We start from the raw sequence: 27,261 nt of genomic DNA, 5'->3' as shown, positions 1-27,261 counted from the left end.
GCCAGCTCCTGCCACTCTTGTCTGATTGTTTCCTAGGCAGCATTTCCTCCTCTTTCCCCAAGGTCATTCACACATTCCATTACAGATAAACATACCAGGTCTTTTTATTCATTGGAACTTCCATTATCATGCGCCTATATATACTCAAAACTGCTCTGCAAGAATTTATCTGCTCTTTAAGTAGTTCAGGGGCTTCACTGCATGGTTCCAATAAAAATATGTTTGCAGAGTTGGTCAAAAATACCTATATATTTTGAAGGAAAAGAGAGGAGGAGGAAGAGAAAAGGGAGAGGAAGGAAGGGAGGGAGAGAGAGAAGGAATATGAATCTATTCAAGTTATTTTGAACAATATATCCTTCACGACATTTAGGATTAAGTTAATCTATTCACAAACAAAACATCATCCTTACAATAAGTTCATATTAAAAGCTATAAAGAGCAAGTCCCCTGCACATATTAAATAACATAGTTAGATAACTTTGCTATTTTTTATCATTTTTAGTTAAGAGAATTATAAATCCATTTTATATTAGTATTTTCCTTTTCAATAAAAATGGTAATTTACTCATTGAATTGTTTTACATTAAAACAACCTAACAGTCCTGAATTGAAACGAGGGCAAATATAGTCCTGGAATAGATATATTATGGAGATGTGCATTAAATATATTTTTTAAAAAAACTATACATTAGGGCAGGCATGTCAAACTGCCAGCCCGCGGGCCAAATGCGTCATGCCGAAACTACACCCACCCCATTGCCAGCAATGGGGGGAAAGTCACGATACGTCACGCGACATCACGAGTTTGACATGCCTGCATTAGGGAAATGATCTGTATTTAGAAAATTAACATAATTTACCCTAGTTGCAAATGAACCTCATCATAAAAACTCTCTAGTGACCCCAGCAACTCTAGAAAGCTCATATAGTCAGATTGTTCCTCTGTATAAAGTAAATTTCAAAACATTCTAGAACTTCATTAAGATTAGTGTGTGCCTTTCTGCTTAATTCAGACTATCATAGTGATCTGAGAATAGAACTGTTGACAGTAAAAATGGAAGATGTATTACAGACATAATTATCTCTGTGCAGACCAACATAAAGATGATTAGCAAGATAACCTTCCCAATAGTGATGCCATTTTAAAAAAAAACCCAAGTTGGATCCAGTGCATCAGGCAGTTAAACAATTGAAAATGATAGCTTATGAACACTCTCATAGAACAGAGTTTTACATAGGTGAACTATGACCACGTTACTGTCTTGCAAAAGTTAGGAGAATGCTTGAAAAAGAATGTAAAGATTGTGGGAATAGGCCCTGATCAAATAAAATATTAAAGAGCCATAACAGAGTTTAATCAGAGAGACAGTTGTTGCAGTGACTCATGGATATTCTCAATCTTGGATTATATAGAAAATATTCATTATTTGGGGGTTTTAAACAGTTCATTTTCAAAATGTTTTGAGTATAAAATTTCTTGTCTCAAACATGGATTGATTATTTTCAGCAGCAAAATGGGCTGCATTGAATACCCTGGAGTGTACAGAGGATTTCTGTTTATCTTTTAAAAACCACCTCTTTGGTCTTAGTTCCTTTGATTATTTTGGAGGGGAGAGGAGAGTATTTTGAGGAATGTGAAGGAGAAAGAGGACAAAATATAGATGCTCATCATGGATCTTTAGATTTCTGGGGCCTTTTTGCTTTTATGTTTTTTAAGTACTTCTGGAGCTATTTGTGGGTTTTTTCCTATTTTCTTTTAATTTTTTGCAGCTCAAATATAGTCTCTGAATATTTTGATTTTCTATACTTTTGTTCCGCTGCAGGAGTCCATCCCAAATTCAGAATAATTCTAGTTACAATTAAGATAACATCAAATATGTCTTTTGTTTTGCGTTTATCAGTTCTAAAGAAGCAATATATATTTCCTTTTGTCCAAAGCAAAATTTCAGTTTCAGTTTAATTATGGTAATCTATAAATACGATTAACAAGTACAAAATATATTGTACAAACTAAGAAAGCTATTCTTTTGTATCATATATAATACCTGCAGTGTAGCTTGAAGACCTGCTTTAACATTCTGGTTTTCATCTTCTAATAAGCATCCTCTGGTAACAGCACTAGAGAAGGAATAACTTCTTCCCCAACTTGAAGATCTTTTATGTCCAGACACAAGCTTTAGGAAAACATATTGGTCAGTATGTGCACCTAGAATGTAACCCTCAGTTTGCTCAGTGCAATTTTTAACAAAAGAATTAGCAGCTTCAATACCTTTCCAAAAATAAAGTACTTAATAGTTAAATATTTAAATACTCTTTATACATTATTTAATGTATGTGTGTGTGACCTGCAATATGTCCCTACTAATTTACACATACTACACACATTTTATACCACGGGTGTCAAACGCGTCACGTGACGTGCCGCGACGTATCGCAACTCTTTTTGCATTGCCGGCAATGGGGTGGGCGCGGCTTCGGTATGATGAAACCGGCCCATGGGCCGGCAGTTTGACACCCCTGCTTTATACAATGGAAAGTACCATTTCTACTTGAATACTACTACTGAGGAAAAACGTAAGTGGTGATAATCTCCCAAGTATGTAGGCCCACAGGGTCTATAATTGTCCACATAAACTTAGGGGGAGAGGAACTGGTTCCATTTACAAAAGTCTATACCAGATTAATAAGACTATTACCATCGAAGAGGTGATGATTTGATACTATTTGAAAACAGATGTAGTAATAATACAGACTAGAATAACGAATGATGCAGCAGATTTTGAATGAGCTAAATTAGTGACGACAGCATTAGAACTCCTTTCCTTTTCTTCAGTGACATGATATACATAGTGAATAAATATTTCCAGTGAAAAAAACAATGTCTGACAAAACATTTGTACAACTTGAAAAAAAAATCTAACTTTGTATTGGAATTAGTTTTACTGATTCATTTACTATCAACAGTTTTACATATATTTACCTATTAGTGATGAATTAATTTGATTTAAACTATATGAACCTATTGAAAATACAGTTGCAATTTTCTGACATTTTCATATCAGTTTAACACTGTGGCCTATGTGTCATTATTTGAACTCAGTATAATACAGAAAGAAAGGTTGGATTCCAAAATTGAATCATTCACAGATGTTTTTAGAAAAATATAATAGGATATCCTAAAAGTTACTTTTCTTAGACAAAAAGATTTATATTACAAATGTTAATATATCAATCTTTCTTTTGGGTAAAAGTATATTTAAGGAAAAAATAATAAACATAAACAAACGTATGTTTCTCCCAGATTAAAAATTAATGCAATCCCTAAGAATGATATGCTTTTAAACCCAGTTATTTCAGATTTAAAGATCCAAATTTTTATTCCCATATATTTAGATTTTTTGACAAAAGAAATCCTCTGAAATTTATAGTAACGATCAGAACAAAAAGAAAAACTTTTACATCATTATAAAATGATTAAACAAAAGCTTCAGAAAAATATTTTCAGATATATTCAATTTGTGCAAGAATATATTAAGAACTGAATTTTTTTTAAGGAAAGCAAGGCCTTGATTCTATTATACTTTTCATACCCAACCTTCCATTTCTAAGCATATAATTAAAATTTATCTATGATAAATAGTGCAACTGATAACTTAATTCCCTTATTAAGTTATTGTGACTTAGAGAAAAATGAGTACCTGAGTAGCAACAGATTGTTAGGGAAAAAGTGGAACCAAGTTTTCTATATACTATTTACATTAGTCTGAGCAACATCTCTGCTCAGATTATACAACTATTTACAAACTGCAATTGATTACATCACACAAACCCACCGCCTATTAATAATGACTGGCAGCATACGTGTTTGCCATCGGTCTCTTCTGTTGAGTGTTCTGTGATGACATCATCATCTTGAATAGTCTCCTTTACATCTGGTTCTTCCATGAAGAGAGGTTTCTCATGTAATATCCATTTCCTATAAACTTTCACAATATTTTCAGTTAAGGATATCTCTGATGCTGGCAGCAAAAAAGCCTAAAGGGGGAATAATAGATATGAGATTGAACTCAAAGTTCTCCATTTACCTACTTTAATCCATAAAAGGAAAATCATTATGATGTCATACATATTTATGTAACAAAAGCACATCAAGATCAAGAGTGTGGAGATAGTTGAACATATATTTTAATACAAAGGATAACTTTTTTCAATGTCTATGTGATGTCTACGAGTTTCATTATCCTATCATCAGAGGAGCTATAATATTTTGGAAAGGCATATGATTTAGGACAATAATATAGGTTTAAAAACTAAAATAAAGGAATTCAAATAATGTGGCAACAATTCTGGCAGAAGAGGCATGTTGTACATTGTGTCTGTTAAGGAGCTACATCTGGAGACAGATCTTTTCTGCTGTGGCATCTGCCTTATAGAATGACATTTCCTTTGGAGATAAGACCCATCCATGGTAGCCTTCCTGAAGTTCCTCAAAATGTAGCTCTGTCAATAGACTTGGGGGCTGGGGGGTTCCTTAGGAAAATGGAGAATTAATGAGATGGCTATATTGTCTATGATACGAAACATGCTCTTCCAGTCTTTTTAAATAATATTGATGTTCTTATTGTGGAATATTTTGTTGGTTTTTAATGGGTTTTTTATAGCATACCACCAAGAGTCACATTTGTCAGATAGGTGGCATGAATAAATGAATAAAGTCTTGAGAAATTCATAATACTATATTAAATTTAAGTATCTAAAATCAGTATTTATTACTATACTACCTGTTATCTGATTGCAGAATAGAGTACTTTCAAACAATCTAAAATATTTTTATTCATATAAATGCAATTTTATGTTAAGTTCCTCAACTGATTATATTTATTTATTCACTGAAACACTGATATTCAATAAATCATGGGAAAGGGGACTTTAATGATTGAAAAATGTTTCCACCTTTTGCAAACATCTATACTAATAGTTTAGCTGCTTATAGAAATGTTTCCCCCATACTCTTCAATACATAAATATTTCTTATATCCTGACTGGATTCGGGATATAAGTTTGGGGGGGAAAGATAGCAACATGCTAAAAACATATCATTGAACTTCAGACCTAAACAAGGATTTAATCTTGTATCTAAACAATAAATTAAAGCACTATTTGCCACAAAGATATATACTCCAAGCCTGTCCCCAGACTGTCCATGAAGGTTGTGTTCAGAGGCCTTGTGGAGAACAGGTGGCGCTTGTGGCTAGGAGGGCCTTTGCTCTTGCTTCCAAGTCTAATTGAAGATGTTGGTTATGACCTTTAAAGCCCTATATGGCATGGGGCCAGGTTATCTATGCAACCATCAGCCTATCCCATCCAGTCAGGCAGGAAAGGTATGTTGCGGACCCCGTCAGTTAAAGAATTTTGACTGGAGGGGTCCCAGGAAGCTCATTACAACATTCTCAGAGGAGAGACAGGACCGTAGTCTCCTGGCATTCTGGAAATGTCTAAAGACCTGGCTCTGCCACCCTCCTTGGGGCTCGCACACACAGCCATAGGGCTGGTTAGCACTCTGAAAATCCTCCCCCCTTCTCATCTTTTAACAAACTTTTAATGTTCAATTTTAACTATTCTTGCCTTGAATATAAAAAATTCGAATTTTTATATTCAGTTTTTATGTTTTAATATTTTATTTGTATATAACCCAGAGTCCTTCTATGAAGGAAATGAGCAGTTTCTAAATTTAATGAATAAATATCAAAATATATTAACCTTTTTATTGACCAACATTTTAAAAGATTGTCAAGTATTAGAAGAAATTGGTGCTGCTGTTGAAAATTTCAGAGTATCAAAATCACAATTAACTTTCATTTAATTTAAGCATTTAATGACACTAACTGAAAGGATATGTGCCATGAAAGGCATAGGTAATACACTGCTAAGGGTTGATTCTTAAAATCGTTCACAGATATTACAGATTCCCACAAAGAGAAAGGTGGAGAACTGATACTCTACAACATATAAACAGATGCCAGTTTATACCAACCTGATGAAATACTTCATTAACAAAATTCACATTATCTCTTGTAGACAAAAATATTTGTTGCACCATTTCGTATGCAAATCGGTGCTGCTCTTCAATGCTGCAAAAACTGGAATCATTGAGTATCCCGCTGTGGTTGATATGATTTTTCTCCTGATCTGATGGGACACTGGTCTCCACTTCAGGAGTTTTATCTTGCACTGTGTTACCCACTGTCTTAAGAAGATACAAGGAAACAACCATGATAATTTATGGACATTACTTGAGAATTTAGTCTAACTTTTAATTATTAACAACTAACCCGATCACCCAAATCATAGAAACTACTGAATTAAAAATTCAATAAAAAGACTGAGTACATATGTGTGTATAAATATATAAACACACACATATTATTATGTATTTGTATGTACGTACACATACACACACACATATACAATTTTGCATGGCAACCTTTTGCAGAGGTCTGATATGATCTTGGGATTATGCAATGATTACAACCTAGTAGCCACTATTTTATCAATGGAAGCCTCTGGACAATCCTAAATGATAGCTTGCAGTTAAGTGGCAATTGCCATAACCTGGCCATTATCCCTGCTACCTTCAGTGATTTCTTTAGATTATGTAGCAAGCATCTCCCTTTCCTTTCAGTATGCTCATCTGGAACAATGGATACTTATTAATTAGACATATCCAGTAGGTGACTTCTCTTTTCTTGCCATTTTTTACTGCAGCCAGCGGAATGGTAGGATAAAACAGAAGTGGCTGAGTATTGTGTGGGGAGTGCTGGTGTGTCTCTGTAGATAAAATGGTGCTTGTGAGTACTAAATTGCTACTCTGAAAACAAAGTTAGAGGGCAACAAAATATGGGTGGTCATTTCACAAACCTAATAATTAAAAAATATTCTAAACCTTTCAAAAAGTATATTTGAGCATGGTAAAGCACAAGGGAAAACACTTTCATTCTAAACCGTTCTTTGCTGCTGTTAAAAATTACAAGGTCTTCAAAAATCACAATGCATATGCACACAACTTAGAGATTCAGGTGCTAATTTTCCATCTCCACTAGTTTAAGCTAACTTGAAATAAATGTTGAATAATGCTAATTATTAAAAGGATGTTATTCCATTACTAAAGTTGATTACTAGGCACATGATATTATTTAAGATATTAGGTCTCAAATATGTAATATTTTGCTGAATTAAATTTAAGTACTCAAGCTCATATAAAAGTCACAATTTAGTTAATGTAACTTGATGTTGATTCAACGTCAGAAATGCTAAACTAAATAACACTTGCAACATACTTGAATGATTCTGGGTAGAACTTCCACACCATTTTTGAAAGTTTGTGCTGCTAAAAGATATTTCTTTTCCAGAAAAAAATTTACAAGCCATTTTATAAAAGTTACACGAGCATCCAGGTATGGAATTTTTGTACTATAAAAATTTCCGCCATCACAAGTTATACTAACATATACTGGTTTGGGGCGCAGGCCAGGGATCTCTGTAAAACACAAAACATGAAATTGAATCTTTAAAAACCTGACTTATAAATGGAAATTCACATTCCAGAGAGTGTAAACTGGGCTGTCAGGACAAATGAGGGAAATACAAATGAAGATAATAATGTGCTTTCATAGGCAAAAAAGATCGAAAGGATGGTTGAAGCATACAATAAGAACTGTACATAATGAGAGTAATCTGAATTAAGAGAGGTAAAATAAGTTGCATGGATGGGTTTGTAAAATAAATCTTGACCCTAAATATACTTTTTTAAAAAAATAAAATTGTAATCTTAAAAGAAATTTTATAAGGTAGATCAATATTTTATTAACTTTAAGTTGCAAATCAGAAGCCATGATTAAAAAAATAAGCCCATCTGGTAAGCCATTTTCTCCGAGTGTCATTGTTCTCCGGAGTAGGATGAATGTAAATTTTACAATAGAGGGGAATTATATATGGCTTATCAAGAAAATAATGTTATCTACATAAAGATACCTATTTAGCAAAATGACAAAATTGGAAGGGATGTTGGAGGTCTTCTATACAACACCCTGCCCATGTTAGGAGATCCTATACCATTTCAGACAAATTGCTGTTCACTCTCTTTTAGAAACCTCCAGTGATGGAACACCCAGAACTTCTGGAGGCAAGTCATTCCACTGATTAATTGTTCTCACTGTCAGGAAATTTCTCATTAGTTCTAGGTTGGATCTCTCCTTGATAACTTTCCATCTATTACTTCTTTTTCTGCTTTCAAGTGCTTTGGAGAATTGTGACAGCAGTTAGATATTGGAAGACTGCTAGCATGTCAACCCCCTACTTCTTCTCTTTGTTAGATTAGATACACCCAGTTCCTACAACCACTCATATGCTTTAGTGTCCAGTCCCCTAATCAGTGTTGTTGCTTTTCTCTTTCCAGAGTCTCAACATCATTTTTATCATGGTGACCAAATCTGGATGCAATATTCCAAATGTGGTCTTATCTTATCTTATATAGTGGTACTAACACTTCATGTGATCTTGAGTCTATCCCTCTGTTGATGCAGTCCAAGACTGTGTAGGCTTTTTTGCAGATGGAGCACACTGCTGGTTTGTATTTAAGTGATTATCCACTATTCTATACCTCTACATTTGTTTTTTTCTTGCCTAAGTGTAAAATCTTACTTTTCTCACTACTGAATTATATTTTGTTGGATAGGGACTAGTGTTCAAATCTATGAATATCTTTCTGGATCTTAAACTTATTTTCTAAAGATTTCAATCTTAATATTGGGGGGAAATTTTTCTTCATTTGTTATTAAAATAAATGAGGTAAAATAGTTACTTACCAAGCACAGGATTGTAGAGGTTGGTTAGTTTTATAAAGGGGAATAAATGAGGAAGATAATACTTTCTGAAGAGCGCAAAGAGAAACTTAAATCCTGTGTCAAGGTTCTCCTTATTCTTCCATTCCAACTTTGCAGCCTTTGCCAGAATTAAAAAAGAATTCAAGTTAAATGAAAGAATGCTGAAATATTTGTGTAATGGAAAATTCTATATATACTTTTTAATGCAAACTCCCCTCCCCGAGAACATAGAATCTAAGCTATTTAGAATACAAATTAAAATTAATAAAAACTATAAATACAGGTAATCCTCACTTATTGTCAACTTAGCCAGCAACTGTTCAAAGTTACCATGGCACTGAACAAGGGGGACTTACGACAGCCATTGCAGCATCTCTATTGTCACATGACTGCAATTTGGGAATTTGGCAACCAGTTCACAATTAGGCATTGCAGAGTCCTGTGGTCCTGTGGTTACCATTTGCAAATTTAATTGCTAGCTTCCAACAAGTGAAGTTAATGGGGAAGCCGGTAGGGGACTGCAAGAAGCAATCCCATGACTGTGGGATGCTAAGGCCAAACGGGATTCATTTAATGACCACAAGTGGGTTGCTAGAACTGTCAGCACAAGTTGGTATGGTCATGTAACATCATGCCTTGTGACCAGTGATAGAGTTCCTGCTCCCATTTACTGTCAGTAAGCAAGGACCACCTTACTTTAATTTGAAAATAATGCCAGTATTTTTTCCCCAAGCCTCAACTTACTTTAGATATTATATAGGGAATAGGAATAGGAAAAAATAGGATAGAACAGAACAGAATAGAAATCTTTATTGGCCTAGTGTGATCGGACACACAACAAATTTGTTTTCAGTGCATAAGTTCACAGTGTACATGTAAACAGGAAATAATAGGTCATAGGTCATAATCATAGTTAAAATCATTAATCATAAATTAAAAACACCAATTAATAAATTGTAAGAAACCAATGCAAGAAGATAGTAGGAAAGATGAGAAAAGATGAGAAATAAGACAGTGCTATGGGAATTAATATGTGAATACATGAATAAATTAAACAATTTCAATGAAATAAATTTACTATGTATGTGCTCACCTGAATTACCATATATTTTAGGAGTATCTGAAGAAAGTAGCAAGTTGGGTCTTCAATCTTTTCACCAGTAGCATGTGGTAAAAGTGGTGTTATATCTTCAGGATATATTTTCCCTAAATAAGACATTTTTTTTTAAATGATCATACCATAAAATTTGTACCCCTTGAAACTAGCGGTTCTCAACAGCTTGTATTTCATCTATAAAAAAAACCTGAGGCTGAGTTCATCAAGTCACAAACAAAAAGCCTACTTTTTCAGAAAAGATAACCAGAGAAACAAGCATTTTAGCATTTTGTTATTTAATGTATTCATTTACTTTAAATATATATATACTGTCTCCTCACTAGACTGAGCAAAAATGACTGATAATTTCTTCTTACAGGAGAAAGTGTGTAAGGTACTCAGGAGTCAGGCCATATAAGGCTTTATAAGTTAAACCAGACTTGAAATTGCATTTGGAAACTTAATGCAGCACTTACAAAATAATAATAATACTAGCAACAACAACATCTGCCTATCCCAGGTCCTTGGGAAGGACTTGATAGGTGAACAAAAATGCCAAATCTAATTTAAACATCTGGCTGACTGTGCAACCATCGCCATCCCCATTATCATGAGAAATGTGCTACAGTACAGTAAAATTACAAGCAGTAATGGAATTGAAATGCCGAATGGCCATCAGAAGCCATCAGGATGAAGTCTACAAGTAACTGGGCATTTTACAGTTGGATAACATCAAGCATGTGGGCAAATGAAAAATGTGATTAGCAAAGAATAAATTCAAAGAGTGAGAAAAATGCTAAAGACAAAATTGAAATGGTGAAATCAACATCAAAGCCATCAATACCTAGGCCATACATGTGATGTGATATACTGCTGGGATTATTAATTGGACACAAGCTGAGCTGGACAGTTTGGACCGAAAAACAAGAAAGCTCATAACTACTCTCATTATGCATTACATCCTTGTTAGTGATATTGGTAGATTATACTGGCTCCACAGAAATGGAGTCAGAGATTTATTTTCAAGTCAAACAATCTGTTGAAGAAGAAAATCGTGCATTGGCTGATCACCAAGACCAAGCATTGATGCAACTTAAAAACTGGAACTTGGACAGAATGTACAGGAAACAAAACATGAATATCAAACTAATATAATAAAAGCACAGACTGCTATAAAGGAAAGAATTACAAGATTAATTTCTACAAAAGATTGTGGTAAAAGTTTATACACATAAAACTAGGTAATGGCTTACAACTGGAATACTAAAAAAAAAAGAAACTTAAGGCTTGATTTTGGCTGCTCAAGGCCAGAATTAAAAAAAAGATCAAATGATTCAAAGTGTTGGTTGTACAAAGAAGCTGAAGAAACATATAGAACATATACTCGACTTGTGCAAGAAGACTGAAGAAACTGACTATAAACAACAATAGTCACCAAAACAATTCACATCTGTAAAAATTATCATGTGCCAATAATAAGAAATTAATGGGAACATAGAGTTGAAAAAGTAGTAGAAAATGAGCAGGTTAAATTATTGTGGGCTTTCCAAATACAAACTGATACACTCTTGGAGCATAACACACTGGATTTAATTGTGATTGAAAAGAAGAAAGTGAGGACAATTAATGTGGCCATACCAGGGGATAGAAGAGAAAGAATTGGTGAAATAACAAGATACGCAAATCAAAGTTAAAAGATTGTGCCATAATCTTTTAACTTTGATTTGCTTATCTTGATATTTCTCCAATTTCTCCAACTGGCAACGGTGGTCCCAGTGGTTATTGGCATACTGAGTGCCATACCAAAAAGCCTTTAGATGACTCTTGGAAAATCTGTGCATTGACAAAATTTCTATCTTTCAATTACAAAAATATATTTGTATGGATTCACACATACATTATGCCAATACATTATGATATCCTAGGCTCTTGGGACGAACTCAATGCATATGGAGACCAACATTAGCTAATGAACTGTGATTTCAGATTGGTGTGCTCACAACTGTCTTGAATGCATTTGGGTCAATATAAAAGGGGGGGAAATGACATTGCCATAGGTGTATACTATAGGCCAGCCAACCAAACTGAGGAAATAGATGAACTTTTTGCTAGTCAGCTAACTAAGGTATGTAGGAAGCACATCACAATAATAATGGGGGACTTTAATTACCCTGACATCAACTGGGAGACAAACTCTGCACCAAGTGGAAGATCAAACAGATTCCTGACAAACCTAGCAGACAACTTTGCTGCCAAAAAGTAGAGAAGGGAACTAGGGGATCAGCCATATTGGGCCTAATTCTCACTAACAGAGATGAAATGATAGAAGGTGTTGAAGCCACAGGAACCTTGGGGGGAGTGATCATGCAATATTGGAATTCAACATTATGCAAGCACAAGCAATAGAACACAGTCAAACTAGAGTCTTGGACTTGAGAGTTAATTTCAATAAACTTAGAGAGAGCTTGGGAAGGATTCTATGGATGAGAATCCTCAAGGGGAAAACAACTCACGAAGCTTGGGAAATTTTGAAAAGTGAGATTATAAAAGCCCAGTCTAGCACAATACCAATGAAGAAGAAAAATAACAGCTCTCAAAAGAAACCAGCATGGCTGAATAAAGAACTCTCTGATAAATTGAAAGACAAAAAGGACAAGTATAGAAAGTGGAAAGAGGGACACATAACTAAGTCAGAATATCAGCAAATAGCCCAAGCTTGCAAAGATGAAGTGAGGAAAGCTAAGGCTCAAAATGAACTAAGGCTTGCGACAAAAGTCAAAAATAACAAAAAAGGCTTCTTTCAACATGTAAACAACGAGAAAAAGGTTAAGGAAATGATTGGTCTATTAGTAGGAAAAAGTGGCAAGAAGGTGACAAGCAACAGTGAGAAAGCAGAACTATTTAACTCGTTTTTTGCATCCATCTTTATACAAAGGGAAAANAAATAGTCCAATCTATCAAAAACAGTACCGTAAAAAACAAATTAGAAACACAAGTTAAGATAGGCAAGAAAATGATAAGTGAACACCTGTCCACCCTAGATGAGTTCAAATCACTAGGACCAGATGGATTTTACCCCAAAGTTCTGAAGGAACTGGCAGATGTGATCTCAGAACCATTGAACTATATCTTTCAAAGATCCTGGAGCACTGGGAAACTACCAGAGGACTGGAAAAGAACTGATGTAGTTTCCATCTTCAAAAAAGGGGGAAAAAGTGGATCCAGGAAACCTATCAGCCTGACCTCAATATCTGGGAAGATTCTGGAAAAGATAATCAAACAACAAATCAACCAACACCTAGAGGCAAACAAAGTCATTACAAAAGCTAACATGGGTTTGTGAAAAACAGATTGTCATGGTTCCGACAGATGAAACTCTTCAAAAGAGCTTCAAGGCATTGTTTACCTTAAAGAATCTTTACTTTGAGTAGCATAACATCGGCACTGCATAATTGAAGCCAAAAACTGAATTCCCCTCCCCTGAGCACATAGCATCAAAATATAATTCCCTCCTCCAATTAACAGTCATAAATCACATTCCCCAATTAGCTTGAAGCGCGGGCTTCCTCTCCAGTTCTCCAGCCCGCCAATTCCTTATCAGCTCTGGTTACAATAACCTTGTTTCTCACGCTAGGTTTAGTGTTGTTATGTCTAGCTGGACTCTGGTTCACATCCCCCCTCCCAGCATCATCTAAAAGCAAAAGGTAAAAGATGGCTACATTTCCCTCTGTTGTCAATGCAAAAACATCCGATGTTAGCAGTGTTGACATAGATCATGCCAGACAAATCTTATTATAGTCTTTGACCAAGTGACAAAATTAGTGGACCTGAGGAATGCTGTGGATATAATTTACTTGGACTTCAGTAAGGCATTTGATAAAATAGATCATAGCCCACTACTTGATAAGATAGAAAAATGTGGGTTGGATAGCATCACCACCAGATGGATTTGTAGCTGGCTGACAGGCCATACTCAGCGTGTGGTCCTCAATGGAACTGCATCTACATGGAGGGAAATGTGTAGTGGGGTGCCCCAGGCTCTGTTCTGGGCCTAGTGCTCTTCAACATCAATAATTTGGATGAGGGGATAGATGGGGAACTCATCAAATTTGCAGACGACACCAAGCTGGCAGGAATAGCCAACACTCCAGAAAATAGGCTCAAGATACAGAAGGATCTTGACAGACTTGAACATTGGGCGCTATCTAACAAAATGAAATTCAATGGTGAAAAAAGTAAGGTTCTACACTTAGGCAAGAAAAACCAAATGCATAGGTATAGTATAGATGGTATCTTGCTCAATAGTAGTAACTGTGAGAGGGATCTCGGAATCCTAGTGGACAATCACTTAAATATGAGCCAGCAGTGTGCTGCAGCTGCCAAAAAAGCCAATACAGTGCTAGGCTGCATTAACAGAGGGATAGAATCAAGATCATGTGAAGTGTTAATACCACTTTACAATTCCTTGGTAAGGCCACACTTGAATACTGCATCCAGTTTTGGTCACCACGATGTAAAAAAGATGTTGAGACTCTAGAAAGAGTACAGAGAAGAGCAACAAAGATGATTAGGGGACTGGAAGCTAAAACATATAAGGAATGGTCGCTGGGATTGGATATGTCTAGTTTAATGAAGAGAATGACTAGGGGTGACATAATCGCAGTATTCCAATATCTCAGGGGTTGCCACAAAGAAGAGGGAGTCAAGCAATTCTCCAAAGCATCTGAAGGCAAGACAACAAGCAACGGATGGAAACTAACCAAAGAGAGAAGCAACCTAGAACTAAGGAGAAATTTCCTGACAGTGAGAACAATTAATCAGTGGATTTATTATTATTATTATTGTTGTTGTTGTTGTTGTTGTTGTTGTATTTACTACTACTACTACCAAAAGCATAATCAGTCAATAGCAAATGGCAGCTTTACTTGGAACAGCATACCTCCTGTGGCTTTTAACATCGTCAAACAACATCTGCCTATCCCAGGTCATTTGGGACGGATTTGATAAAAATGCCAAAGCCAGTCCAAACACCTGGCTGACTGTGCGACCAATAACAACAACAACATTTTATAAACTTGTATGCCACCAACTCTAAATAACTCTGGTGGCTCACAACAAAGAAATTACAATCATATCAATAAAACATAAAGCATAAAGATAAAAAATGGTAAGCATGATGAAGCAAGGGACCTTACTCTCACACATGGCTCTTCTTAACAAGCAATACCTAGCAACTCCCCTCACAATGAAAGAGAGAAGAGTGCACTGTGAACAATTATACTGTTCTGGGTTTTCAAAGGAGAAAGATAATTTCAAAATTATCTATTAATTGTGGCACATTTTAAGGACATATATAATGCAATAGTACAATTTTACTGGTATAATGAGCTGAAACCATGTTTGACACAATGATCTTTCCCTAAGTCCCAATGAACTATACATACATACATACATTACATATACTGTACATACATACATACACACCCTCTTGCAATAAGAACTAATACTAAACTCTTTAAAACTTTGTTGACTAAATCCAGAACTTTTAGATATTTGTACAACTCCAATTAAAAGAAATATTCTGCCAAAATTCACAGGTTCCCTTTGCATTAACAGACTTGCCTTCTTAACCCTCTCTGTGCTTTCTTCTTCATCATGACTTTCATCCTGATTTGGGAAAATCTACATCACTAATGTGCCACCATAAACAGTTAAGTCAAAGATTCAATTATGCTATACATCAAGAACTAATTTTTCTAATTATATTGAAAACAAGATCCCTTTTAATCTTTAAAGTAACATTTCATCTATCAAAGAATTATGTATGTAACAAACCTGTGTTAACAAGCTCTGGTCCAATCTAAACTTTAGCAGGTGGCATGACTGAATTTTCTACTTTAAGATTGAAAGGCAAATAATTCAATTTAAGCAATTCTGAGTTTCAATTGAAAGCTTGGACCATAGAATATAATGGAGAAACATCCTTTTAATGACTGCAGCTGCTTCATTTTTGGGCATAATAATGGAATGGAAAATTACAGGACAGTAATTCCTGCCAAGTTTCAGCCAGACACCTTCAAGGATTTCACTACAATAAATGCATTCCCTGTTCAACTCTTTTAAGGCATTAGGAATGAGGAACAAATAGCACAGCAGCTTCAATTGTCCAGCAAACAGCCTACAAAGAAACTGCATAGAATAAATGCATAAAGTATCCCACTTCAACTTAAAAATAAATACTCTGAAAAACTGTGAAAAAAGCTATTGCTTTTCCACCTGCTTTTCTGAGCTAGTCCACCCATACTGGCATAACGCATTGGCAAGGACACAAAGAAATACCAATTTACACTCATTGGATGATGTACCTTTATATGTTCTACACACTGTCTTTTGTCATGCCATAACTGGTTGGCAAGCTGGTTGGCAAGCTTAGTATCTCAAGTGTTTAATTCAGGCATTTCTCAAACTACAATAACCACTCAGCGAAATACAAAAAAGTAAGAGAGTTCCCAAGAATAATCTTCTATAAGACACAAAGAACAGAGCAGTGCTTGCTTGCTTGCTTATTTATTTATTTGATTTCTGTAGTTACCCATCTCAGCAAGTGACTCTGAGCGATCTGCATCATAAAAGCATACAAATAATTTAAAAAAATTAAAACAATACAAAATAAATATATGTGCTTGCTATGCAATTCACATTCCTTGGCTGACAAGACCTGTAACATGCCCAACCTGCTGAACCAAACTGGACAGGTAGAAAGACCAGAAAATACAGTCACTTATTGCTCTCAGCTAAAATCAGAAACACACAATCAAAAGTGTATCACACATCCTGGACAGTGATATTTTCCTTTCAAAAACATTGCACAATTGACCAACTAGGTATTAATATTGTAATACTATACTATCAATACTGTAATCAACACTATAGAAGATACAGATGGTAATTCTGCCCACATAGCTTGTTGCAAACATTACATCAAGGCCTAATAAAATAACCCACAAAATGAAAAGAACAAAAATGTTTATTTTAAGGAAATGAGAGGAACACAGATTTCCTAAATGAATAATTAAAATATTTTTTTAATTATTGCTTATTTTTTTTCTATAGAAGCATTTATTACAACTGTTATTCAAGACTGCAATTCGTGTCAATTGACAAATATTTCATTAGCGTAGCAACTAACTTTCACTATCTAGAAACCTAAGAAAAAAATCAGAAGATTATAAAACTAACCATTAGGAAGACTAGAAGGAGGGCTGATGAGGGTATCCAGTGTACATGGACCTTTTGAAGATATTACTGCAGGAAAACCAGGCACAAGACAAGCAAAAATTAACAGCTGCTCTTCTGCACAATTAGTCTGGAGAGCTTGCAGCCAAAGAAGAAATAATCGTATTCCTTCACATCTTATCTGAAAAGAAGGCATATTTTAAAAACCAGTATAAAAATATTCACAAAACATGTATTAGAAACAATCAAATTTTAAAACAAAAATGATGAAAACATTACAATTAGACTTCAGAATTATGCCTGCTTAACAGATCTTAATGGAAATTCTATTATAAGAAGGCTAATTATTGTGTCAGTTTAGCAGATTTAAAAGCTCTATACAATTCTTATATTATTTGGTGCCATCAACTGTGTCAACAATAATGATTTCTTTACTTTCCTAATGTGATATGATTATTTTTCTTCTTGTATACAGCATATGTATATAAGATACCTATATGCTGTATTTAAAATTTAAGTACATCCCAAATCTTTCTTTTGTTTACCAATGTATTTATTTGAAAAAATAAATTGCAAAATATTTTGGATATTGTGGATCCTTTAATAGTAACATATAAAAGTGCCAGTTTATACAAGATTAACATTTGTTACCAAAAACCATAAATAGTATAACCATCCTCAGATATAGAACAATTCTTGACCTATGGATCAAGAAAATAATAATAAATCCAAACGTGAACATTTGCTAGGATAGATTTTTACAAGTATCTTCTTTTGAGTCTGCATCTCCTTATATAGACCAAATTAAATTCCTTAAATTAAACAACCATATAGAATAGGTTTATCTCTAACTGGACCATAAATTCATGAGAATCATCTGACTACCAGCGTTTCAAATTATTCAGTCACTTTCAGTGTCTGAATTTTTTCCCCTCTTATAAAATCTAAAGAATTTTAATTACTATAATAATTCTGTCTATTTTCAAACCATTAATCCATGGTTAATTCATCTTAGCAAGTAAATATTTCTTTCTCAGGAAAAATATGAATTTCTTGCAGAAAAGCTATCTCAAACTTTAAAATATCTAGTTTATGTATATTTTAAACAGTCCTCCTATTGGCTATATGTCTCAGATCTTTAACATTCCATGATACTATATCCAAAGTGACATAGTATAAAGTTTAAATAGTATAATTTTATATCGGAAATACCCAACCTGATTCCTACAACTATAATTATAAAAACTAACTGTATTCATAAAATTACTATTTCAAAACTAAAAATTCAAAAAAGAAAACTACAGAGATTATATCAAGTGAAGATGAAAATAAAGGTAATAAATAATATAACAAACAACGGCTATAGGAAAATAAAGTCCTGGATTTAGTTTAGAATAACATTGGAATCTTACTTGGATTCCAGGCTGTATCAAGTGCAGCTTAATCTTTCAGCTTTTACTCTAGTAAACATTTCTCTACAAGAGCCACTAGAGGTTGCTCCTTCTCTACACATATAAGGATATTCTGCAGAGGTAGTTTTGAATCTGCTCTTAACAGGTTGCCAATTTCTTTCCAAATGTTATGTCTTTTTGTTTCTGGTGCCGTGATTTTTTTTCTCACAAGATTTAAGCTCTTTAGTTTCCTTCTGCACCGAACCAAATTTTATTTCAAGTATATCAACTTAACACATATTTGTATGGATTGCATTACAATAAGGAGCTCAAAATTAGCTTCTTCTCTTGGATCAATTCCACCAGGAAGTTCACAGGTTATATTTCTTTGCTGAATATTGCCAACTGATATTTAACTGAACTATCAGTCAATTGCCTCTTCTAAATGCCTCTTCTGATCCAACCTAACTTTCAGGAAGAGAAATAAAGGGGTGGGGTTTTTTTGACCCCATATGAGTGAGGCATTTTAATGGGTGAAACTGAAGGGGAAGTCTGTTTTTTATATTTACAAAGCATACTATCTCCCCAAATATGATTTGACTAATGTTACTGCTTACTAATTCCCTTTAAACAAACAATTCAGATGTAGATTTTATCAGCATACAGAAAAGAACAAACTGCAAATCACTGTATATTCATCTTTATCAGAAATGCACAAAAATCCTTGGTAATCAGCAACCATAAAGTTTGGGGCCATGACTCTGTAGGAGCAAGACGGGATCTATCTATCTATCTATCTATCTATCTATCTATCTATCTATCTATCTATCTATCTATCTATCTATCTATCTATCTATCTATCCATCCATCCATCCATCCATCCGTGTCCATCTTATATGCAACAATTCTTGAAGGGTCACAAAGAGAGAACAAAATATACAAGATTCATGCAATCAACATCCAAACAATTCTGGCACTCCAAAATTGAGTCCCCCACACAGACATTCACATTTCCTGACCTCTAGCCTCGCCTTTCCTCAATGCTTGGGAGAAGAGTCAGGTAAAAAAAGTAAGGCAAAGGAGTCCCTGCGGATTTTACTCTGCTAGTCATTGCCGACTATAAGGAGTGATGTTCATCTCCGTTTCAAGGCCACTGAGCCATTGCTGTTCAAAGACATTTCTACAGTCATGTGGCCAGCATGATGTCAGGAAGCACTATTACCTTCCACTAAAGTGGTACCTATTTATCTACTTGCACTTGTATGCTTTTGAACTGCTAAGTTGGCAGTAACTGGGGCGAGGACTGGGAGCTCCCTCCATTGCGTAGAGTTTGGGTCTAAAACCCTGGCTACTGATTTTCCAGCCAATAAACCCAGTGTCTTAACCACTGAGCCACTGTTCCACCCAAGGGTATGAGCCTGCCAGATATCAGAAGGGAGGGTATTCCACAGGGCAGGGCAACTATGGAGAAGGCAATTTTCCTAGGTCCCACCAGATGACAATTTCCTTAAGGAAAGTTTTCCTGGAAAGTGCATGTCTCCATGATTTAATGGAATAGGCAGATACCCCCAGGGAAAGGCAATCCTGCAATTAAACCTTTGTTAGGGTTTAAAAATGATAAGCAGTATGAATAATATCTAGAAAGAAACTGAGAGCCAATACAGCTAGTACAGCAGTGATGTAATATGGGCAAACTGCTGCTGCATTCTTGAAAAGTTGCAGTTTCCGGATGGTCTGCCAGGTCAGCTCTATGTATTGCAGTAATCTAACTGGGTAGTGATCAAGGCATGTGTGATGGTGAGCAGGGGTTCCCAATCTGGGAATGGCACAATTGACGTACAAGATGATTTTGTGTAAAGACCTCCCAAGCCATGGCTGCCATCTGCTCCTTGAGCAGAAGTTGCAAATCCAGGAAGATTCTCAAATTGCAAACCAGCTCTAGCCAGGGGAGTGTTATCCTCTGAAGAATCATAAATGACACCTAACCAGATCCAGGAGGCTGAAGAACCCAAAGCAACTTTGTTGAAGCCAGGTCCTCCCCATCCAGACACTTACAACCTCTTTGCACAGACATGAATGGCATTACCTGACCAGCGAGGAGACCAGTATATATTATCAACACTCTGAAATACTGCAACCTGTGCTGTCAAATAACCTCTCCCAGTGGTTTCATGTAGAAATTTAAAAGAAGCCACTACGAGGGCAAAAGTTAAAACCTCTACCCACTCTCCAAAAACACCGATAGGAACTGACCACTTAGGAAGGAGATGAACAACCACAAAACAGTGTCCTCAACTCTTAAATCTTAAAGCCATTCTGAAGGATACTATGGTTGATGATACTAAAAACCACCAAGTGATCTAGGAGAACAGGACGGTCTCCAGAGATTATTCACGAGGGCAACTAATGCTGTCTCAGTACTATAGCCCAACCTGAAATTGACTGAAAGGAGTCCAGATAATTTGCTTCATCAAAGGCTCTCTGAAGCTGAGTGCCTATCACCCTCTCAACAACCTTTTCTAAACGGAGAAAGCTGGAAATTGAGCACAATACTGTCCAAGACTAGCCTCCTGAGAAGGTGGCAAACCACTCTCTGCTTCAAGGCAGGTCAAACCATCTCTTCCTGCAAAGAACCTATCCAATCAGAATCCAACTCTGAGTGAAGCCAAGTGTCTTTATCTAACAGAGATCTTTTAGTGCAACCTACTGCCCAAGACAGAAATCCTTATGCCATCCCAGGCAAATGGTTATCCAATTGTTTCTTGAAAACCTCTAGCAATGGACCACCTACGACTCTGAGAAGCAAGCTACTCCACTCCCGGCTAATCCTTGTGACCCAAGCTTGCAAATAGGGTCACATCTGGAGTTTTATCTGGGGCAGCGTACACACACAAATGGGGTACATGTGTTCAAATCACACTGCTGCGACTGCCATCTTGCAATGTTTTTGATCCTCCTCCCCCCATGTGGAGATTGCTGCCACAAAAAAATATAACTAGGACCAAAAAGCATTGAAACATCTCAAAATAGCATATCACACGTTGTCTTGTATCTAACAAATCATTTTCTTCTAATAAACTAAATGTTATAAATATGTGCTTAGAAAAATGCAGGATTTAAAGCAAGCACTAAAATACCTTAAGGCAGTTTCCAGTGTGCAAAAGTTTCTTCAAAATTGACCCTAAAATAAATAAAAATGGATTAGGAAATTTTCAAATTAAAGATTAGCTACCATTAGTCATGGCTGATAAAAATAAATGTAAATTCAAGAAGAACTAAAATAGTAATGCTTTTAGTGGCCACAAATTATTATATACTACTGTGACTACTATAGAATAAAAAATGTTCACATGCATATGGCTCAAAATTTTACTTCGTTCGTTAAATACTTTCCAAATATGTTGTGTAGCCCTTAATGCAGGAAACACAATAGAATAATGGCTAACATTACATTTCCTATCTTTGTAAGATAAACAATAGAGGTTTTTTTTAAAAAAATCTGATGGTTGTCCTTGCTATAAAAAGGTTTTAATATTTTATCAATCTGTTTAAAATAACTTTCATTCAATGTAACATGCTGGTCCCCACTTGTATGAAGGCCTGTATGCTATAGAGCCAGGATATCTGGGGCACTATCTTTCTCTGATGGTCTCTACCCAGTTTGAGGTCGCATCTATTAAAAAGTGTCATCTAGTTAGTGGGACCCAAGAAGTATACCTTTTCTGTCATTGCACTTGCCATTTGGAACACTACTCTCCCAAGGATAGATTGATTGCACTCCTGCTGCCTTTTGGCTGTTCTTCCAAGTGTAAAGATTGGGAGGTTAAGTGAGCCTGTGATACAGTTTATTGTTGGTGGCTATATAAATTGAACTAAACAAATAAATACTTTAAGTAAGTTAAATAGCCACCTCTAAGAAAACACACTGATCTTGAGGCGCTCATTTAATTATGTGTTCTCATAAATTTATTATTCACATTTATTTTAATTTGTGATTTTAAAAAGATAGCTTGTAGGATTTTCCATACAGGTGTTAGAACCTATTGGGACCTAACAGAATTCATTCCAGTTAACTGGGCAACCATTTCAACAATAAATACATTTCCAAACTGTTGATTAAAACCAATACATTTTGTTATAGATGATGCATGTTTTCATCACGTAACAGTTTAACAATTCAGATGCAATTATATCTGAACTACCATTGGTTTCTTTACTATAGCAAACAATTGTTCAAATACCAAATTAAAGAGATTATAAGAGATTATAAAGGTTACCTTAATATCTTCCATTTGACATTTTAACATATGAAAAAGCAATCTAATATGCAACCATTGTAGTGCAAAGCGTAAAATATCACATGTCAATCCAATTTGTTGTTTCCCATTAAGGGACAGCATCTTTTTACCTTAACTACACTACAAGGTAAAATGGGGAAACATATCAATCTGGACTTAAAATAAATAGCCTAAATCCAAACCTGAAGTATACTTACCTATGCTACGAAAATGCCATCGACAGAAAATTCTCTCAGGAAATAATTGTAGTATCCTCTGGAGAAGTTAAGAAAATACATTGTTTTAAATTTACATAAAGCAGCTTTTTAGATCTAATGATTTAGTCTAATTTGCATAGTGCAGAGTATAATCCAATGTACTCAAAACTGAAACCACAGAATTCAACAGGTATTATTCTGAAGTAAAGAGCTACAGAATCCTCAACTGCAAAGGCAGTTTAAACTTAGAAATCAAGTATCATTGACAACTAGTTGTACAGAGTCACTGACTAGATTCACACATTATAGTCCATGAGAGTTTCATAATGGATTATTTATTAAATAAGCCAAAACTGGGTTCATACTTAGTTTAGACCTCTAAATTATTATTCACAAACCACAAAGTTAGAATCACATAATATTCTAAACAGAGCCAATTAATTTTATTATAATTAAACATATAAATCACTCTACCAATCTGTTTACAAATCAGTGGAACCCAAAACTTGATCAAAATCTGAAGCTTTAGATAACATAGGTAAGACTGCTGGCATTCAGATGCTCTGATTTATTGTTTCAAGTCTCAATGTTAACCTGATTCCTAAGAAAATACAACAATATTCCTATTTTTTTTAAAAAAATGAGCAAATATTTATTGTTCACATTTATCAAAGTATTTGTGTGTTAGCAACATTTCACAAAGGCAGCCAAGTGACTAATTTATCAGATATATTTTCTTGGTCAGATTCAGACACAACTTCTCATTAATGAATCAATCAGCCTTGTCCTTGTTAATTAGAGGCAAGAATTTCTACTTAAACTTCTTCCATTTGATCATGCAATTATTATGTCGTTGCCTCATATTTTGACCATCTAGGTATCTACTTTAATAGGTATCTAGAACTGCTCACACAGCTGGTTGATAGTTTCATAAATGTTCTGACTAGAATCTGCAAAATGGAAATCTATGTTCTTGAAATGGTAAGTTGTCTGCTTCCAAACTTTTGTCTTTGTTCTCCCTCTTTCTTTTAATTGCAAAATTGCATTCCACATATTGTCTAACAACAGGCTGGTCTAATTACATTGCCATATTTTTATCATTTATTTAAACAATTAAAAGGGAGGGACCCCCACCTCCGATACCTAGGATCATACCATTGTCCTTGTAAGAAAATATAATGTGTTTATAAAGAACCATATAACTATAACGCTCAGTATTTGTTGAAAATGGGTAACTTACTTCAAAAAGAAAAAGAACGGAATCCAACTCTTCCCTTTGAGATTTATTTCCTGAAGGGCAGAGAAAAAGAACATTCCTTCTCATTATGCATAAAAATAATATCAATGATGATATAATTCCACAGAAGTACTGCATTTACTTGAAATAAGGAAATGTTTTTTGCACTTTAGCAGTAAAACGGGGGGGGGGGCGGTCACATTCACTGAGATTAAAGTAAAAGAAGCAGATAAACATTTTTTTCTTAAACTTCTCTTGATTCTTTAGGAGGTGATATAGGACAGAGAAACACTTCAGAGATGCCATGAAGAGTTTTAAAGATAAAAAACAGCACTCTAAATTGGACCTGGAAGCAAAGCGGAAACCCATACAGCTCATGGAATAGAGGTATATAACATGTGCCCTTCCAGGGGTACATATAGCTGCACATCCCACTGCATACTGCATAAGCTGAAGCTTCCAAATATTCTTCAAGAAGAGCCTCATGTAAACTCCATTACAGTAGTGCATCCGGGAGGTCATCCAGGTGGTCATCAAGGCATGAGTGACCATGAGCAGAACTTCCCAATCCAGGAACAGATGCAATTGGTGCACAAAACAGAACTGGACAAAGGCCTCCTTGCCACAACTGCCACCTATTCGTTGAGCAGGAGTCATGAGTCTAGGAGGATTCTGGGTCTGTTTGGGGCAATGCAACCCTGTCCAGTACCAAAGATGGCCTAGTTTCTGAACTGGAGGGCCCCAAATCTATAACCATTCAGTCTTGCAAATCCAGGGTGATGAGATAACGTTAGCTTGGTCTCCAATTCAGAGTAAGGTTCCTAACATCTTAAAGACTATATTCAACTCATTTTGTCACTCTACATCCAAGATTTGTAGTTTAAATACTACTTTAGCTTGCTCATAACTCATGGACAAAAGAAGTACAGGTCCACACTTTGATCAATAGGCTTCACTTCCAGACTGATGATGGCCTGGATGTTCTAATTATTCATTTTGGAGTTTGGGGCAATCACCATAATCTTCTGATAATTGTTTAGAAAATCCATACCAACACAATTTTGAGCAAGGGCTAACCAGTGTCTATAAGAGGATCATGGCAACTTAATTATATGTTCAGGAAGCTTATGGTACAATAGTCAACAAGTTCCACTCTTTTTTAAAAAATTAGCCATGGTGACTGATAGCAACTTATATTTGTACTTTTTGTTTTGTTTTTAATAATTCATTCAGATTTTCCTCTGCAACACTTTGTTTTCTTTTAATAATTTGTCATACATGTTTAGATAATCTTTGCCAGTTTTTCAATTTTAAACTCCTTTAAATTACTTATTATATTTATGCTTTCATTCTTTTCAGATGACTAATCTTAAAAAGGATATTTCCTAGTTTCTACTTTCTTCGGCAGTTTTAAATGTGAGAAAGGATTAAATTAAGGTCTAAAGGATTAAACACTTTAATTTAGCTAAGATATTAGTGAAGTAAATATATAGTAGAAAATCTCCAATATAAAGCATTTAGTCATACCCAGTGAAAGAACAGAGAAAAAGCTTCAAGGATAAAATTAACATCCTATATTCTTGTTGCCTAGAATTTGATATGAAATTAGAGTCAGCAATGGTGGTTATACAGTTATAAATCTACAAATTTCTGGAAAATGAAGAAAATTGTAAAAGAAAGCAACAGATGGGTATTTCAGACACTGGAAGTATCATGCAACCTATGTAGTTTTATCTCAGGAATACTGACACTGATACACTGTTCGAGCTTTGATGTAGAAACTTTCATTCCATAAATGCTATTCTCTATTAATTTAATTATGATATTTATATATTATTTTAGTTTGTTTTAATGAAGAAAAAAAAAACCCAACTCAGCCCAGATCATGATTTAAACACAAAATACTGTATGTCTAAGATCATCACTTATTTCCAAGACAGGTTTGACGGTATACTTCAAAAACTGTGTCCAGCAATTAATAAGATAATGATTATTAATATAATCATTATCTAGTTCCACTAAAGTTCAAATTGAATATATATTTATAGACTTAGCTTGCCCCAAAACGGTGCCCAACACTTAAAACAATATGGTTAATCGCCATATGCTCATGCTGAAACAGGTTGTACACAGTAACTCCTTACTATATTAAAAAAAACCAAGCCTTCCTTAAACTAGACTAATTGAGCATATTAAACTTCTACGTACATGCTTATTACTCGAATCAGCAGGAGAGGCTATTTTGAAGGTTTTCCTACTTCCAGAAGTTTAATAATCTAGACAAGGTCTTCACTTGCATGGAACCCAGATAACAGAATGCATTCATCAGAGAGATGTGTATGGCTCTACTCTACCAGTACTTAGAAAAATGGTAGAAATTTCACTTAAACTTTGAATTGTTAAATTGTTAAAATTTATTGTAATAATATTGATGTTTAATTTTTCATAATTTATATTGTGTTAAAAATTGCTAATGCATTTTTATTGCTGTAAGCTCCCTTGTATGGAAAGGCAGGATAGAAATTTAATAAATAGTTAAACCACTTGCAAACAATCTCAAAGACAATTTTTTGAAAGGTTAGATTGTTGTTGTTAGTTGCGAAGTCGTGTCCGACCCATCGCAACCCCATGGACAATATTCCTCCAGGCCTTCCTGTCCTCTACCATCTTCTGGAGTCCATTTAAGCTCACATCTACTGCTTCAGTGACTCCATCCAGCCACCTTATTCTCTGTCGTCCCCTTCTTCTATTGCCCTCAATCTTTCCCAGCATTAGGCTCTTCTCCAGTGAGTCCTTCCTTCTCATTAGGTGGCCAAAGTACTTGAGTTTCAACTTCAGGATCTGGCCTTCTAAAGAGCAGTCAGGGTTGATCTCCTCTAGGACTGACCGGTTTGATCGCCTTGCAGTCCAGGGGACTCGCAGGA

The 27,261-nt window shown here is 35.1% G+C and overlaps 1 protein-coding gene across 1 annotated transcript in view; it reads right to left on the bottom strand.

Moving 5' to 3' along the window:
- RALGAPA2 (Ral GTPase activating protein catalytic alpha subunit 2) overlaps positions 1-27,261 on the bottom strand; it is a 165,569-nt gene that overhangs the window by 131,292 nt on the left and 7,016 nt on the right. Inside the window, exons 3-13 of the mRNA XM_029286429.1 lie at positions 24,341-24,390; positions 23,101-23,158; positions 21,743-21,786; positions 17,218-17,395; positions 9,976-10,088; positions 8,865-9,000; positions 7,338-7,537; positions 6,035-6,247; positions 3,862-4,035; positions 2,046-2,174; positions 96-244 (exon numbers count right to left, since the gene is read on the bottom strand). Coding sequence (XP_029142262.1) covers positions 96-244; positions 2,046-2,174; positions 3,862-4,035; positions 6,035-6,247; positions 7,338-7,537; positions 8,865-9,000; positions 9,976-10,088; positions 17,218-17,395; positions 21,743-21,786; positions 23,101-23,158; positions 24,341-24,390 — 1,444 coding nt within the window. The remainder of the gene's footprint in view (positions 1-95; positions 245-2,045; positions 2,175-3,861; positions 4,036-6,034; positions 6,248-7,337; positions 7,538-8,864; positions 9,001-9,975; positions 10,089-17,217; positions 17,396-21,742; positions 21,787-23,100; positions 23,159-24,340; positions 24,391-27,261) is intronic.

Source organism: Protobothrops mucrosquamatus, unplaced genomic scaffold (assembly GCF_001527695.2).
Source record: "Protobothrops mucrosquamatus isolate PMUCROS unplaced genomic scaffold, P.Mucros_1.0 scaffold_213, whole genome shotgun sequence".
Lineage (NCBI taxonomy): Eukaryota > Metazoa > Chordata > Lepidosauria > Squamata > Viperidae > Protobothrops > Protobothrops mucrosquamatus.
The sequence above is the reverse complement of the archived record's forward strand: the minus strand, read 5'-3'. Positions and strand labels throughout refer to the sequence as shown.